The sequence below is a fragment of the Dreissena polymorpha genome, chromosome 1 (genome assembly GCF_020536995.1).
Source record: "Dreissena polymorpha isolate Duluth1 chromosome 1, UMN_Dpol_1.0, whole genome shotgun sequence".
Lineage (NCBI taxonomy): Eukaryota > Metazoa > Mollusca > Bivalvia > Myida > Dreissenidae > Dreissena > Dreissena polymorpha.
The window spans coordinates 109,546,824-109,564,594 of record NC_068355.1 but is presented as its reverse complement, the minus strand read 5'-3'; the positions used below and the strand labels follow the sequence as shown (position 1 = coordinate 109,564,594).

Genomic DNA, 17,771 nt, shown 5'->3' with positions numbered 1-17,771 from the left:
TGCCTACCAGGTGACTGTTCACCCTGCTTACCAAGCAACTGTTCACCCTGGTTACCAGGTGACTGTACCCTTCCTACCAGGTTACTGATCCCTGCCTACCAGTACCAGGTGACTGTACCCTGCCTACCAGGTGACTGTTCACACTGCCTAACAAGTGACTGTTCACCCTGCCTACCAGGTGACTGTTCACCCTGCCTACCAGGTGACTGTTCACCCTGCCTACCAGGTGACTGTTCACCCTGGCTACCAAGCGACTGTTCACCCTGGCTACCAGGTGATGTACCCTGCCCACCAGGTGACTGTACCCTGCCTATCAGGTGATTGTTCACCCTGGCTACCAGGTGACTATACCCTGCCTCCCAGGTGACGTTACCCTGCCTACCAGGTGACTGTTCCAAATATACAAGTTGACTGTTCACACTGCCTACCAAAGGACTGTTAACCCTGCCTACCAGGTGACTGTTAACCCTGTCTACCAGGTGACTGTTTACCCTGCCTTCAAGGTGACTGTTCCAAACCTACAAGTAGACTGTTCACCCTGCCTACAAGATGACTGTTCACACTGCCTACAAGGTGACTGTTCACCCTGCCTACCAGGTGACTGTTCACCCTGCCTACAATGTGACTGTTCACCCTGCCTACCAGGTGACTGTTAACCCTGTCTACCAGGTGACTGTTTACCCTGCCTTCAAGGTGACTGTTCCAAACCTACAAGTAGACTGTTCACCCTGCCTACAAGATGACTGTTCACACTGCCTACAAGGTGACTGTTCACCCTGCCTACCAGGTGACTGTTCACCCTGCCTACAATGTGACTGTTCACCCTGCCTACCAGGTGACTGTTTACCCTGCCTACCAGGTGACTGTTCACCCTGCCTACAAGGTGACTGTTCACCCTGCCTACAAGCTGACTGTTCACCCTGCCTACCAGGTGACTGTTCACACTGCCTACAAGGTGACTGTTCACCATGCCTACCAGGTGACTGTATCTTCAAGGATGGCTTCTTGTCCTCAAGTTTCTGCCTCATCCAAGGAGGCTCCAACATCTGCCCAGTGTGAGTAGATGACTGTGGTGTTGTGCTCTTCTTGGCAACTGCCTTACGCTTCTCTATTTTTGCCGGGGAATCTGAACAGGGAATCAATTATTTCAAACATGCTTTTCATTAAAAATCCACGGCATTTAGTATTGCACACAGATAAGGGTAAATTTATCAGGTTGTCTACCTACAAAGAAAATTACATCACAATACCTCGTTTCTGACTTCAAGTTGTTGAGCAGACACTATTTTTCTATTTTCAGTAATAGTGACCTTATTCTTACTGGGACTAGTCTTACTGGGACCTTAAGAAAACCAAAAATAGGTTTGCAGGATTGTACCTAAACTTAAATTAAAGCACAAAATATCCATCCAAACTCAAGTTACGGACTGATAAATGATTGCCTATTTTAAGCAACAATGACCTTACCAAATACAATCTCACGAAATATATAGAGAGCAATATGAATATCAGCATGTAACCTACTTTAACACACAATTGCAGCACAGTATTCCCATCCTAACTGAAGTTATTGACCACATATTTTTTTAAACTCTGACGTAGACTTTGACCTAGACCATGACAAAACTCTACCCAAGAGCAAACCCATGCTAGATCTACATGCCTGCTAGAGATCCAAGTTGTTACACGCAAATTTCACCTGATTTTTCTAAGTAAATAAAGAGGCATAATTTTGCTTTATTCTAGGTAGGAGTCTATTCTCGGTAGGAGTCATTGCTTTTTTTTCTTCTCAAAAACATGCATGAAGTTTAATTTCAATACCTTTATTAGTTACAGAGATATGTACTTGTTGCACGCAAACTTTCATCTCCATTTCATAGAGCAGGCAAGCCTAATCATAACTTTCATAAGTTCAAAAGAGGACATTATCCTGCAAATCAAGTCACACTTACTGGTATTCTTCAGTAAAAGTTTGTAAGAACCATGAACGCGCATGTTAAGTTTTATTTCAATATCTGTAGTTGATAGAGAGATATGGAGTAGTTGCATGCAAACATTAACCATTGCTTTATACCTTTCAGATGAATGCAACATTGTAAGTGCCCTAAAAATGACCCCTAACACAGACTTGAAGTTTCAATTGAATATCTGTAGTGGAAAGAGTGATATCAGAAAGTTGCACATTTATGCTAACCAATTTTCTAAGTACAGAAATGGGCATAAAGCTAAATTGCAGGTCAGAATAATGGAACTTGGTCATTGACTTCACAAGATGATGCCAAACAACTGTTTGAAGTTTCTAATTGTTAAATGAATTAAAAACAGTGATTTCAAAATGTTGAACATTTATCTCTACCCAAGAGTTACGCTGATGCGCAACATTTGTAGGAGAAGTATAGCTGGAACTATTAAGAAAATAGTTGAGGTAAAAATACCACAAAATAAAATAAACATCTTTTTACACCAGAACATGGTATTTAGATAAAATGTGAAATCACATCTTTTTAATATATATAATACATCTCCCATTTACCCCAAATACATTATTTTTAAACAAACCATGCAGTATTCAGTTTTTACTAAATTACTGACATTTAACCCAATACATAGAATTAACATCAAACACCATGATTTCATTTACTTAAAATACATGGAATTCCCTTCAAATACACCGTTTCACACACTACATGTAGTATCTCACTTTCAGTGCTGTTGTTCCTGGTATACTCTACGACTGGCTTCTTTGCCCCCGCAAGATTCAAGTTATGACGTTTCATCTTGCCAGCATTACGATTGGCCTCTGCATTTGCCTATTGAATAACCAATAGGGATTAGGTGATATAAAACACTGTCCAGAAAACTTGTGTTAAGAATTCTTTTGTTTTGACTTGATGTTGTAAAAAGATTGCCAAAATATTCAAGACGAAGTAAATGTGAGCATTTTAACACAAAATGTATAACATTCTAAAAATGCAATAACTTACAACTGCTTTTCAAGTTTTTTTAGAATGCATTTCTATCCCTTAAAAAAACAATTCACTGAATATTTTAAGGTAAAATCTAAATTGTACACCAGTAGATCCTAAATGATTTAAAAAAAAAGGTAAAGAAACAGAAATAGAACAGCTGCTCAATGATGTATCTTCTAACAATTATTATCATGATTTGTACATGCCTCTGTTCAAAAACATTTAAGACATGAACATACTTTATAAATTTGATTTGTTGATATGCTTGTGCATTCTGATCTTTTTTTGTTTTATTTGGCCATTTCCTGTTTTAAACAGTGTTACATGTACCACAGTGATATAACTTACTCACACTTTGCATGGGTAGGCTTTGTACCAGTAATAAGTTCAAATACTTGTGTACAGTCACTTACACCAGCTCTTCTTAAATCAGATATCAGTGCTCTACCAACTTAGCCAGCTGGTCTGCTAAGAATTTCTGTATGTACAAAATGCACCAAGAAATCCAAGTCCAATTGAATATGATTAGGATCACAGTACCATTTTAATAATAACTATAGCAGGGAGAGAAACAAACTCTTTTGCCAAGGTGTCACATCTTCATTATTTGAGTAATTCTTGTCAGGAGTCCATTAAAGGGGCCAACCATTAACTTAAGGGGTGTCTGGCTAGTTAGTCCATGCTTATGTCTACGAATGCTACAGATACATACCAGTGCTGAATACAGAGGTTCAAGCCTGCTACAGATACATACCAGTGCTGAATACATAGGTCCAAGCCTGTACAGATACATACCAGTGCTAAATACAGAGGTCCATGCCTGCTACAGATACATACCAGTGCTGAATACAGAGGTTCAAGCCTGCTACATATACATACCAGTGCTGAATACAGAGGTCCAAGCCTGCTACAGATACATACCAGTGCTGAATACATAGGTCCAAGCCTGTACAGATACATACCAGTGCTGAATACAGAGGTCCAAGCCTGCTACAGATACATACCAGTGCTGAATACATAGGTCCAAGCCTGCTACAGACACATACCAGTGCTGAATACATAGGTCCAAGCCTGCTACAGATACATACCAGTGCTGAATACAGAGGTTCAAGCCTGCTACAGATACATACCAGTGCTGAATACAGAGGTTCAAGCCTGTACAGATACATACCAGTGCTGAATACATAGGTCCAAGCCTGCTACAGATACATACCAGTACTGAATACAGTGGTTCAAGCCTGTACAGATACATACCAGTGCTGAATACAGAGGTTCAAGCCTGCTACAGATACATCCCAGTGCTGAATACAGTGGTTCAAGTCTGCTACAGATACATACCAGTGCTGAATACAGAGGTCCAAGTCTGCTACAGATACATACCAGTGCTGAATACAGTGGTTCAAGCCTGTACAGATACATACCAGTGCTGAATACAGAGGTTCAAGCCTGCTACAGATACATACCAGTGCTGAACACATAGGTTCAAGCCTGTACAGATACATACCAGTGCTGAATACAGAGGTTCAAGCCTGCTACAGATACATACCAGTGCTGAATACATAGGTTCAAGCCTGTACAGATACATACCAGTGCTGAATACAGAGGTTCAAGCCTGCTACAGATACATACCAGTGCTGAATACAGAGGTCCAAGCCTGTACAGATTCATACCAGTGCTGAATACAGTGGTTCAAGCCTGCTACAGATACATACCAGTGCTGAATATAGAGGTTCAAGCCTGTACAGATACATACCAGTGCTGAATACAGAGGTTCAAGCCTGCTACAGATACATACCAGTGCTGAATACAGAGGTTCAAGCCTGTACAGATACATACCAGTGCTGAATACAGTGGTTCAAGTCTGCTACAGATACATACCAGTGCTGAATAAAGAGGTTCAAGCCTGTACAAATACATACCAGTTCTGAATACAGAGGTTCAAGTCTGTACAGATACATACCAGTGCTGAATACAGAGGTCCAAGTCTGCTACAGATACATACCAGTGCTGAATACAGAGGTCCAAGCCTGTACAGATACATACCAGTGCTGAATACAGTGGTTCAAGTCTGCTACAGATACATACCAGTGCTGAATACAGAGGTTCAAGCCTGTACAGATACATACCAGTGCTGAATACAGAGGTCCAAGCATGCTACAGATACATACCAGTGCTGAATACAGAGGTTCAAGCCTGTACAGATACATACCAGTGCTGAATACAGAGGTCCAAGCCTGCTACAGATACATACCAGTGCTGAATACAGAGGTCCAAGCCTGCTACAGATACATACCAGTGCTGAATACAGTTGTTCAAGCATGTACAGATACATACCAGTGCTGAATACAGAGGTTCAAGCCTGCTACAGATACATACCAGTGCTGAATACAGAGGTTCAAGCCTGCTACAGATACATACCAGTGCTGAATACAGAGGTTCAAGTCTGTACAGATACATACCAGTGCTAAATACAGAGGTCCAAGCCTGTACAGATACATACCAGTGCTGAATACAGAGGTTCAAGTCTGCTACAGATACATACCAGTGCTAAATACAGAGGTCCAAGCCTGCTACAGATACATACCAGTGCTGAATACAGAGGTTCAAGCCTGTACAGATACATACCAGTGCTGAATACAGAGGTTCAAGTCTGTACAGATACATACCAGTGCTGAATACAGAGGTTCAAGTCTGTACAGATACAAACCAGTGCTGAATACAGAGGTTCAAGCCTGCTACAGATACATACCAGTGCTGAATACAGAGGTTCAAGCCTGTACAGATACAAACCAGTGCTGAATACAGAGGTACAAGTCTGTACAGATACATACCAGTGCTGAATACAGAGGTTCAAGCCTAAACAGATACATACCAGTGCTGAATACAGAGGTCCAAGTCTGCTACAGATACATACCAGTGCTGAATACAGAGGTTCAAGCCTGCTACAGATACATACCAGTGCTGAATACAGTGGTCCAAGCCTGCTGCAGATACATACCAGTGCTGAATACAGAGGTTCAAGCCTGTACAGATACATACCAGTGCTGAATACAGAGGTTCAAGCCTGCTACAGATACATACCAGTGCTGAATACAGAGGTTCAAGCCTGTACAGATACATACCAGTGCTGAATACAGAGGTTCAAGCATGTACAGATACATACCAGTGCTGAATACAGAGGTTCAAGCCTGTACAGATACATACCAGTGCTGAATACAGAGGTCCAAGCCTGTACAGATACATACCAGTGCTGAATACAGAGGTTCGAGCCTGCTACAGATACATACCAGTGCTGAATATAGAGGTTCAAGCCTGTACAGATACATACCAGTGCTAAATACAGAGGTTCAAGGCTGTACAGATACATACCAGTGCTGAATACAGAGGTCCAAGTCTGCTACAGATACATACCAGTCCTGAATACAGAGGTTCAAGCCTGTACAGATACATACCAGTGCTGAATACAGAGGTTCAAGCCTGTACAGATACATACCAGTGCTGAATACAAAGGTCCAAGCCTGCTACAGATACATACCAGTGCTGAATACAGAGGTCCAATCCTGTACAGATACATACCAGTGCTGAATACAGAGGTTCAAGTCTGCTACAGATACATATCAGTGCTGAATACAGAGGTTCAAGTCTGTACAGATACATACCAGTGCTGAATACAGAGGTTCAAGTCTGTACAGATACATACAAGTGCTGAATACAGAGGTTCAAGCCTGTACAGATACATACCAGTGCTGAATACAGAGGTTCAAGCCTGTACAGATTCATACCAGTGCTGAATACAGTGGTTCAAGCCTGCTACAGATACATACCAGTGCTGAATATAGAGGTTCAAGCCTGTACAGATACATACCAGTGCTGAATACAGAGGTTCAAGCCTGCTACAGATACATACCAGTGCTGAATACAGAGGTCCAAGCCTGTACAGATACATACCAGTGCTGAATACAGTGGTTCAAGTCTGCTACAGATACATACCAGTGCTGAATAAAGAGGTTCAAGCCTGTACAGATACATACCAGTTCTGAATACAGAGGTTCAAGTCTGTACAGATACATACCAGTGCTGAATACAGAGGTCCAAGTCTGCTACAGATACATACCAGTGCTGAATACAGAGGTCCAAGCCTGTACAGATACATACCAGTGCTGAATACAGTGGTTCAAGTCTGCTACAGATACATACCAGTGCTGAATACAGAGGTCCAAGTCTGCTACAGATACATACCAGTGCTGAATACAGAGGTTCAAGTCTGTACAGATACATACCAGTGCTGAATACAGAGGTTCAAGCCTGTACAGATACATACCAGTGCTGAATACAGAGGTTCAAGCCTGTACAGATACATACCAGTGCTGAATACAGAGGTTCAAGCCTGTACAGATACATACCAGTGCTGAATACAGAGGTCCAAGCCTGTACAGATACATACCAGTGCTGAATACAGAGGTTCAAGCCTGTACAGATACATACCAGTGCTGAATACATAGGTCCAAGCCTGCTACAGATACATACCAGTGCTGAATACAGAGGTTCAAGTCTGTACAGATACATACCAGTGCTGAATACAGAGGTTCAAGTCTGCTACAGATACATACCAGTGCTGAATACAGATGTCCAAGCCTGCTACAGATACATACCAGTGCTGAATACAGAGGTTCAAGTCTGTACAGATACATACCAGTGCTAAATACAGAGGTCCAAGCCTGCTACAGATACATACCAGTGCTGAATACAGAAGTCCAAGCCTGTACAGATACATACCAGTGCTGAATACAGAGGTTCAAGTCTGCTACAGATACATACCAGTGCTGAATACAGAGGTTCAAGTCTGTACAGATACATACCAGTGCTGAATACAGAGGTTCAAGCCTGTACAGATACATACCAGTGCTGAATACAGAGGTTCAAGTCTGCTACAGATACATAGCAGTGCTGAATACAGAGGTCCAAGCCTGTACAGATACATACCAGTGCTGAATACAGAGGTTCAAGCCTGTACAGATACATACCAGTGCTAAATACAGAGGTTCAAGTCTGCTACAGATACATACCAGTGCTGAATACAGTGGTTCAAGCCTGCTACAGATACATACCAGTGCTGAATACAGTGGTTCAAGCCTGCTACAGATACATACCAGTGCTGAATACAGAGGTCCAAGCCTGCTACAGATACATACCAGTGCTAAATACAGAGGTCCAAGCTTGTACAGATACATACCAGTGCTGAATACAGAGGTTCAAGCCTGTACAGATACATACCAGTGCTAAATACAGAGGTTCAAGTCTGCTACAGATACATACCAGTGCTGAATACAGAGGTTCAAGCCTGTACAGATACATACCAGTGCTGAATACAGAGGTCCAATCCTGCTACAGATACATACCAGTGCTAAATACAGAGGTTCAAGTCTGTACAGATACATACCAGTGCTGAATACAGAGGTGCAAGCCTGTACAGATACATACCAGTGCTGAATACAGAGGTTCAAGCCTGCTACAGATACATACCAGTGCTGAATACATTGGTTCAAGCCTGTACAGATACATACCAGTGCTAAATACAGAGGTCCAAGTCTGCTACAGATACATACCAGTGCTGAATACAGAGGTTCAAGCCTGGTGGATCCTCGGTAGATCCACTCGCCCCGCTTGTCAGCTGGGAAGTACATGAGCACAAGGCTCGCATCCACCTCCTCCACCTTGGCCACCCACCACTTGCCCTTCCACTCTGTCTTCACTGTCTGGCCCTTGTGAAGACGCACCATTGGTCGCTAGTATGCAGATAAACACAAATGTTTAATATATAGGAGAAACCTCTACTAGTATATTTCAGCTTGATTGCATCGATAGCAAAAAGTTTAGTGAGACGAGTCCATTTCCTGGGAAGATCCAGTACTTGGTGTGTTTGGAGGAGATCTTCAGAAGGCTCCCAGTGCGGGTTATAATCCAGGATCACTTGATAACTAGTGGGACAACATATCCACTCCAGCATCACAACATTCAAGGCCTTCAGTAAGAAAATCGCAGCTAAACGATTGTGTGTCATGTGTTGTCTGAAATGAGCATGTGAAGTCCACAGCTAGTAATGTTCATAGCCTGAGAAGACTAAAGCCAATGGAGTCCACAGCCTTTAGAGTCTACAGAGTGTGAATGCTTATCAAAGACTGCTCTTTCCACCGGAAGAGCTGCCTTGAAACTTATTTTTTCACTTTAACATTCCCCCCTCCCCCCCCCCCCTGCCTGGGCATAAATATATAGAAACAAAATAGAGAGAGAATACAATGCAAAATGCTCAAAAGTACAGCATATTTTCAAATCAGTCGGTGAAGAGAAAACTGACATGTCCAGAACTGCCATTTCAATTGCAGCAGATCTTTGTTTTTAATTTACCTTAAACAGAAAATTTTATGCACATTCATACATACATAGATAACGAATTACACACCATTGCAGCCCCGGGAAGTAAATCAGTAAACATTGGTAATAAAATTATTACAGTTCCCTGTTCAAAACGCTCATAAGTACTAGCAAGTATGAAGTGACACACAAACAAACGTACCTCTGGATATTGTGCAAGGTAGTCCTTCACAAAGTCTTGAGAGTCTGGGTGAATGTCTTCCCAAACATCCCGACCTGTAAATTTATTAAATAAAATAAGAGTAGCATTTGTGTGTATTTTCATTATCCTGATTAAATAATATCTATTCATTTTATTATCAGTCACAGTAAAAATGATATCTGCTAAATTGAGTTATTTTTATCTTTTTTTCTCAAACCCCTGAACAATAAAGCAAACATTAATATAATAAGTAGACATTTTCAACTGTGAAAATAATAGATATTCCTAAATTCCATTTTTTTTTATTGTGCAATGAATAAAAAGTTTGAATTAGATTTGCATAGTGGTCACTAAACAACAATGATGAGTTCTGATGTGCAGGAATCAAACCATGACCGAACCACCAAGAGCTTTTAATAACAATGCATCAGAACAAAAAACAGTTGTTCAACTAATATTGACCAATAAATAATGAATAGGAAAAAATAATTTTCTTACAAGATTTAATAAATATTTGGGCAATCGAAATGAGAATAACCTAATTATTCTGTTTATTATTGATAGCAAAAAAGTAAGTATTAAGTTAGAATTGAAGATACGTACGTTTTACAAACATGCCTACCGTAATCACTCGTTTTCGGACGGTAAAATATATTATTTGTTTTTCATGTCCAAAAATTTAGATACAAAACATATTTGAAAAGTTCAGGTGTCCGAAAATTTAGAAACAAAAAATACAGGTGTTTAGAGACAATCTTAAAAAATAATGACAATTGGAAACAGATATGTAATGCGCATAGCAGGGATCATATTTTCCCGCAACATCAATCGGTCCGGATATAAATGGGGAAAAAGTATCCGAAAATTTATGTCCGAAATCATGACAAATTACGTTAAAATATATACCATTTATTTTGCCATTCATGAAGGTGGTATAATAAATGTACAAGTAAAATTCCCTTTGGCATTTTTTTTAAACGGAACGAGTTTTCTCAACTGGTTTTATCATTTGCTATTTCATTATTGTTTCGTGTGCTGTTTTATCAGACTTTTTCATCGTTTTCAATATTCTGTGTAAGTCTATACCGATGTTTTAAATTGTTGTCGACTCGATAATAGCTTACAAACATGCACTGAACCGAACAAATGACTGTGCGTAGGTTGGCTACTGACAATAACACACCAAATAATTAAGAATTAATTCGTGTATATATACTTTAATGTCAAATAACCCACGGCCGATAGTTAAGATGCGTAGGATTTAATCGCGAGAGCGAAACATTTGAAACCACGCATCTAATTTTCTGGTTGTGAGTTATTCAACAACAAAGTATAAAGTACACGAATTATTTCGATTCTAACATGGTTTTACTAAAGATTTATACAATGTATATTATTTTTCTTGTGTTCTATTTTATGTGAAGTTCCGCCCATAAAAATAACTTTCGGCTGTTCTATCGATCAGATCCGCGACTTTCATTCATAATTATATTACTGGATTATTCCGCTGGTGGAAAATGTATCGGCATATTTTGTTTAGTTACAGCGCGTGCTTTCAGACGCGTCTTTTCGGATGCATCTTTAATCTGCTGTTCACAAGTTTTTGATTCTTGGTCTGACGTACAATAAAGCGGTCCTGACCGGTTTAGAGACTGCAGCGAAAGGTTTATCACACCTAATAGAGATAAGAATGACATTAGGGTATGTTAGCATGTACACTGTGAAATCGATTTCATGTCATGGGACTTTTAGCAAACAGAATCGGACCGACTGTTTGGGATTTTCAATCGGTCTTTCATGACCCCAATCGGTCTAGGACCGACAAAACCGAAAAAAATATGATCCCTGGCGCATAGTATTTATTGTTTCAAGGAATAATAGCAAATGCTTGTTAAATAACATTCTGTATGGTATTAATTGCATTAAAATATTTTCACTTTAAGCTGTTGGGAAAAAACAATTGTATATTACTGGTATACATGTTTATTCACCAAAGAACAAAAAAGTAATGGTCGATTGCCTTCAAGCATTCATCTGCCAGGTTTTATGACCTTAATCAGGTTTTAAGACATATGAGCAAAGTGTCCCAGATAAGCGCAACACTTCAGAATTCTGGTAAAGTACATGACCTGTATCATTGCGAACAAAGTGTCCGAAAAATTTAATTAATTTATAATGCGCGAAAACCTGTAGTCAGAAAATTTAGACTCCCCAAAAAATAATTATTTTGGCTAAAAATCGGGGTATTCCGAAAAAATTCAAGTAATTACTGTTTTGACTTTAAATTTGTGGCAAACACTACTGAGAATATTGAATTGTTTACAAGACCATTGTCCAAACCAGATTCACTAAAATGCTGTACAGAAATTTACTTACTATTGCCCTTATAAATTTCATTTTACAAGCCCTGTGACCCTTGATCTGTATACCTTAAAATTGATAGGTGTTCTCCTTTCTTCAAGAGTAACCACCATACTAACTTGCATGATTGGAGGTCAAAGAGTGTAAAAAACAAGCACTGTCAGAAGACAGCCCGCTCGACTTTTCGAGTGTTTGACAGTATAACGTAAGCCATCATGGGGAAATTGTTCGTATTCAATAAGGTCAAGATAATATAGTCATATTTTAACTGGAAGAGGACCATAATTGAAACATATTGATCACTTATGTTTTAAAGAAGTGGTATATTATAGACGATTCTTAGTTCAGGTATATTTTCCACAATCTATTGAACATTTGTAAAGACATAAAACAAACTAATAAGATTATATTTCAAGTTTGATAGCAATAGCTTTGGTGGGATGGTTGGACAGTCTTTCAAAAATAAAATAATAAAAATAGATATTTGTGTTTTTTTACCATGTTTAAAAAAAAATCTATGTGTGTGTGGGGGGGGGGGGGGGGGGGGGGGGATTGAGAGAGGGAATAATGGGTCATATATTAGATGGTATTTAAAAAAAAAAATAGGAAAAATATATTTTATTATTTTTTTATGGGGGGAGTGGGGGTGGATTCTGGGGTGGGGCGTGGGGGATAGTTTGGGTGGAGTCCATTGTGGTTTGTCAGGTAAGTGTTGTTTTGTCAAAGTATTAATAAAATCTGATCCTAAATAAAGAAGTTATGACAATTTAAGCAAAATTTATTTATTTGACCATGCGATTCAAGGTCATTCAAAGGTCAATGTCAAATTCAACTTGCCAGTTACAGTACCCTAATGATAGTTAGAAAATATTTGAAGTTTGAAAGCAAACGCCTTGATACTTTAGAAGTAAAGTTCATCTAAACACAAAATTTAACAAAATATTCTTAGTTACTATGTCAAACAAGAGGGCCAAGATGGCCCTAGTTCGCTCACCTGAGAGGAGTCGGTTCATTCAATCTTTACCAATGTCAAACTTGACCTAGATATTGTCCAGACAAACATCCTGGTCAAGTTTTATCATTATTTCATCTGCGAGTCATGATCAATGTACCTATGAAGTTTCATGATCCTAGGCGTAAGCATTCTTGAGTTATCATCCAGAAACCATTTTTCTAAGTTGAGTCACCATGACCTTGACAGCCATTGTGTGAATATGTTTTTTGGCACTGTGACCTTGACCTTTAACCTAGTGATCTCATAATCAATAGGGGTCTTCTGCGAGTCAGGATCAACATACCTATGAAGTTTCATGAACCTAGGCGTAAGCGTTCTTAGGTTATCATCCAGAAACCATTTTACTATTTCAGGTCACCGTGACCTTGACCTTTGACCTAGTGATCTGAAAATCAATTGGGGTCATCTGAAAGTCATGACCATTTTACCTATGAAGTTTCATGATCCAAGGCATAAGTGTTTTTGAGTTATCATCCAGAAACCATTTTACTATTTCAGGTCACCGTGACCTTGACCTTTGACCTAGTGACCTGAAAATCAATAGGGGTCATCTGCGAGTCATGATCAATGTACCTATGAAGTTTCATGATCCTAGGCTTAAGTGTTCTTAAGTTATCATCCGGAAACCATTTTACTATTTCAGGTCATCGTGACCTTGACCTTTGACCTAGTGACCTGAAAATCAATAGGGGTCATCTACGAGTTATGATCAATGTACCTATGAAGTTTCATGATCCTAGGCCTAAGCATTCTTGAGTTATCCAGAAACCATTTTACTATTTCAGGTCATCGTGACCTTGACCTTTGACCTAGTGACCTGAAAATCAAAAGGGGTTATCTGCGAGTCATGATAAATGTATCTATGAAGTTTCATGATCCTAGGCATAAGCGTTCTTGAGTTATCATCCGGAAACCATTTTACTGCTTTGGGTCACTGTGACCTTGACCTTTGACCTAGTGACCTGAAAATCAAATAGGGGTCATCTGCGAGTCTTGAGCAATGTATCTATGAAGTTTCATGATCCTAGGCATAAGTGTTCTTGAGTTCTCATCCAGAAACCATTTTACTATTTCCGGTCATCGTGACCTTGACCTTTGACCTAGTGACCTGAAAATCAATAGGGGTCATCTGCGAGTCATGATCAATGTACCTATGAAGTTTCATGATCCTTGGCATAAGCACTCTTGAGTTATTATCCGGAAACCATCTGGTGGACGGACGAACCGACATGAGCAAAACAATATACCCCCTCTTCTTCGAAAGGGGGGGGGGGGGGCATAATGAGAAAACTGCCCCCCTCCCAGCAGCCATGTTATTCAACTGACCGGAACCATTTTTTAACTCAACTCTCGTATCAAGGAAACAAATGTTCTGAGCAAATTTCATGAAAATTGGGCCATAAATGTGACTTCTACTGTGTTCACATGTTTTCACAATATACATATAGAGAAAAATGCCCCGCCCACTGGCAGTCATGTTTTTTCACCGATCCCGCTCATTTTCAAACTTGTCCGAGATATCAATAAAACCAATGTTTTGACCAACTTTCATGATGATTGGGCAAATATTATGACTTCTAGAGTGTTTACAAGGTTTCTCTATAGCCAAATAGGGAAAACTGCCATTATATACATATAGAGAAAAATGCCCTGCCCACTGGCGGCCATGTTTTTTCACCGATCTCGACCATTTTCAAACTCGTCCGAGACATCAATTGAATCAATGTTTTGACCAACTTTCATGATGAATGGGCAAAACATTGGGACTTCTAGAGTGTTTACAAGGTTTTTCTATAGCCAAATAAGGAAAACTGCCCCGCCCACTGGCCGCCATGTTTTACATTGGATCGGAACCACTTTTGAACTCAACCAAGATATCATTAAGACAAACATTTTGACAAAGTTACATGAAGATTTGGCATGAAATGTGACTTCTACAGTGTTTACAAGGGTTTTCTTTTTTTTGACCCAGTGACCTAGTTTTTGACCCGGCACAACCCAGTTTCGAACTCGGCCGAGATTTCATTGGGACAAAGCTTCTGACCAAGTTCCATGAAGATGGGACAAGAAATGTGGCCTCTAGAGTGTTTACGAGCAAATGTTAACGGACGGACGGACATGCGACGGACAAAGACCGGTCACAAAAGCTCACCTGAGCAATCAGGTGAGCTAAAAAGGGCCATAATTCCGTCAAAATGCCAACCAGAGTTATGCAACTTGTCCTGTACAGTCCCCTTATGATAGTTAGCAAGTGTTCCAAGTCTGAAAGCAATAGCTATGATACTTGATAGGATATGATAGGAGAAAAATGGACCAAAACACAAAACTTAACCAAATAATAAAATAAAAGGGGCAATAATTCTGTGAAAATGCCAGTCAGTGTAACATAACTTTGCCTGCACAGTCCCCTTATGTTAGTTAGAAAGTGTTGCAAGTATGAAAGCAATAGCTTTGATACTTTAGGAATAAAGTGGACCTAAACACAAAACTTAACCAAATTATCATTTTTTTAAGTATAAAAAAGGGCTTAACTCTAAAAATAATGCTGACAGAGTTATGCACCTTGACCTACACAATTGTCTTGTTGCCATAAAGAAGTATTCCAAGTTTGAGTTAATTATCTTTGATAGTGTTGAAGTTATTTGACATTTAAAAAAACTTTAACCAACGCCAACAGCGATGCCGGAGCGAGTAGTATAGCTCTCACTTTTCTTCGAAAAGTCGAGCTAAAAATCATGTGGAAACTAAATGGTCAATGCCTGACTGACGATCTGACTAACTGACAGTCTAGTGCGAAGCAAAAAAGCCCTACTTCTTTGAAAGGGGGCATATATATAAACCCTAAATTGGTCGATGCAATTGTAAATTGACAAGTATCTACTGATCAATTACTTTGATAAAAGACTTTGTGGATATCCTTCGCTGAGCAGTACTGGGCGTATCCATCATCAAAGAACACCAGATACCTAAAACAGGTAAACAATGGCTACTGAATAACAAGGCAAACAAGACTTTTGCCAAGCAATATAAGTCCCCTACCGGTAAAAATCCACCATTTTCAGATTTTTTTTATATATATTTGTTGCCATAGCAACAAGAATTCTTGACGTAGGAACAAAATGAAAGGACGTGCATAATGTCCGTATTGCCATCTGTCCATGTTTCAAGTTTCATGAAAAAATATGAAGAACTTTTAAAGCTATCACAGGATCCAGAAAAGTGTGACAGACTGACTGACTGACAGACAGAGACTGACTGACTGACTGACAGACAGACAGACAGACAGACAGACAGACAGACAGACAGACAGACAGACAGACAGACGGACAGACAGAAAGACAGACAGACAGACAGACAGACAGACAGACAGACAGACAGACAGACAGACAGACAGACAGACAGACAGACAGACAGACAGACACACGGACGGACGGACGGACAGACAGACGGAGTGCAAACCATAAGTCCCCTCCTGTTTCACCGGTAGGGAACAATAAAAAACCTTAAATGGAAATATTATTCATTCCCCAAGTGATTCTGAAAACTCAATTAACATTTAGCAGCTTACTGACACCACTTAACACCCTCAACAAAATCTGACAGACATACAAATTCAGTTTCTAACATTATGGTCAGGGCTTTTTATAAGGCACGCTTAGATTGTTTGTAACACATATGTATTTGTTTGGGGATTAGTTTACCTGAGATCGTTTCTGCCATTTGGGGCCTCAGCAATGATTCCAGCATAGAAGATATCATCTGATTGCTCATCTTTGTACACAGCTGAAGCAGAACATCACATTTAGATAAAATTTTTTTTATCAATTTCTAAGATTTTAAGCTAATTGCTTTTTAATTGAATAGTGTACAATATCCAAAATGCACATTTTAATATAAGAATTTTAATGCATAGTTAATTGTTGCCTGAATGAACATAAGCTTCTGACACACACAATTTTCCAACAGTTCATCCATCCGAATTTCAATTATTAAGTGGAAAGTTTTAATTTATAACAGCGACCTTGACCAGAACCAACTGGCCCCAAATGGCATCCCATACTAGGCCTGCATGTAAACAACCAAGATCAACTTCTAATACAATGTCTCTCATATTCTTGAGTTATTGAGCCAAAACATTTTTTGTATATTTACTAGACATGCCCTTTACATTGACCCCACTATTTATACTAACAGAGACCTCACCCATCCAATATGCAATCCTAAGGTACATGGGAAGTTTCAAGTCTGAACAGCAGTGAATAAAATGATGAGCTGTAACATGGCTTAATAGCTTATATGTAAAGCTTGTTGAAGTGTAAAAGGCTTTCACTTGTAACAAATTTCAAACTTGTGCGACCAAACTTGGCTTATGCTGACATTGTAATATAAGGAATAACTGTTTCAATGTAAACTAAAAATCCTCAATGCACTCATTAGATATAAGCTTACCAAAATGTTTTACCCTGCTAATTTAGTGTATACTCGATATGCAGAAGTTTTAGTTTCAAATGGCCTATAATTTTGACAAATTTAAAACAAGAGTAACCAAACATGGCCTATGGGGTCATTCTAATATTGAGAAAACATGAATGAAATCACCCATGCCATTACTGAGCAACTAACTGAAACAAAAAATGTCACCTGCTAATATAGTACATATGTACACTTATAATGTACAGAGTACAATTACAACTAACTTTAACAAATCTAAAACTATAGTTACTAAAGACAGCCCATGGGATAATCTTTATCTGAGGAATACATGTGTAAGTTTGAATGAAATCACTCCAGCAATACTTGAAAAACTAGACTGCCAAAAAACTTAAAATAAGCTCGGATGCTAACGCCTATG

The 17,771-nt window shown here is 39.3% G+C and overlaps 1 protein-coding gene across 8 annotated transcripts in view; it reads right to left on the bottom strand.

Annotated features, from left to right (window-relative positions):
• Positions 1-17,771, bottom strand: part of LOC127843614 (histone-lysine N-methyltransferase SETDB1-like) — a 92,620-nt gene that overhangs the window by 29,567 nt on the left and 45,282 nt on the right. For all 8 annotated transcript variants that reach the window (XM_052373303.1, XM_052373317.1, XM_052373311.1 and 5 more), the window contains 6 exons: positions 16,621-16,702; positions 15,812-15,885; positions 9,544-9,617; positions 8,576-8,755; positions 2,702-2,810; positions 977-1,126 (listed from right to left, as the gene is read on the bottom strand). In XM_052373303.1, the coding sequence (XP_052229263.1) occupies positions 977-1,126; positions 2,702-2,810; positions 8,576-8,755; positions 9,544-9,617; positions 15,812-15,885; positions 16,621-16,702 (669 nt within the window). The remainder of the gene's footprint in view (positions 1-976; positions 1,127-2,701; positions 2,811-8,575; positions 8,756-9,543; positions 9,618-15,811; positions 15,886-16,620; positions 16,703-17,771) is intronic.